We start from the raw sequence: 733 nt of genomic DNA on the forward strand, positions 1-733 counted from the left end.
CTTTTTAATACGAGAGAGGACGTAGAGGGATCGGACTGGGCAGTGCTTTTCCTATGTATGGGATAGTGGGGGCTCCCCAGTACGGGCTTCCGAATTTGGGGAAGTCGCAGTCCCAGATAAATGTGGCTAGGTTGGGCGTGGGTAGCATCGAGGAGTTACGGGAGACACAGCGGCAGCTACCTGTTTGTTGCGACGCGCCTGAATGTGGAGGGTATGGGAGGGGAATTGAGGTGACGTACGGGAGGGGACGGGACGGGAGGGCTCTGAGTTGTCCCCAAGTCAGAAGTTAGGCTCCGCAGGAGGTGAGAGGATAGGCTAGCCAGGGCTGGAGGGAGAGTTTGCAGACCTGAGGGGTCGTTTCCAGCAGGTGGCTCATCCAGCGACAGGGGCCATGCTGGAGACTTGGAGACTGAACGAGGCCCCACCCCCTTTTCTCTCCCTGCCCCCAGCTGAGTAAGAAGTATGGACCAGTGTTCACCGTGCACCTGGGACCCTGGCGGCGCGTGGTGGTCCTGGTTGGGCACAAGGCTGTGCAGGAGGCCCTGGGAGGTCAGGCTGAGGAGTTCAGTGGGCGGGGGATGTTGGCAACACTGGACCCGACCTTTGACGGCCATGGTGAGTCATGAGTGGAGCCTGCTTCCGCATTCATGTGACCTTCGTGCAAGGCTCAGTGTCGCTGGGCCTCAGTGTCCACATCCATAAAATGGAATAATAGTGCCTGTACACAGGGTTG

At 58.8% G+C, this 733-nt stretch overlaps 1 protein-coding gene across 1 annotated transcript in view; it reads left to right on the forward strand.

The window, feature by feature from the left end:
- Window positions 1-413: 413 nt before the first annotated feature.
- The window catches only part of LOC102434760 (cytochrome P450 2S1), a gene marked incomplete at its 5' end in the record, with an annotated part of 7,917 nt that continues 7,597 nt past the window's right edge, over window positions 414-733 (forward strand). Inside the window, one exon of the mRNA XM_014467974.2 lies at window positions 414-615. Within this exon, the coding sequence (XP_014323460.1) occupies window positions 414-615 (202 nt within the window). The remainder of the gene's footprint in view (window positions 616-733) is intronic.

The sequence above is a fragment of the Myotis lucifugus genome, unplaced genomic scaffold (genome assembly GCF_000147115.1).
Source record: "Myotis lucifugus unplaced genomic scaffold, Myoluc2.0 scaffold_421, whole genome shotgun sequence".
Taxonomy (NCBI): Eukaryota; Metazoa; Chordata; class Mammalia; order Chiroptera; family Vespertilionidae; genus Myotis; species Myotis lucifugus.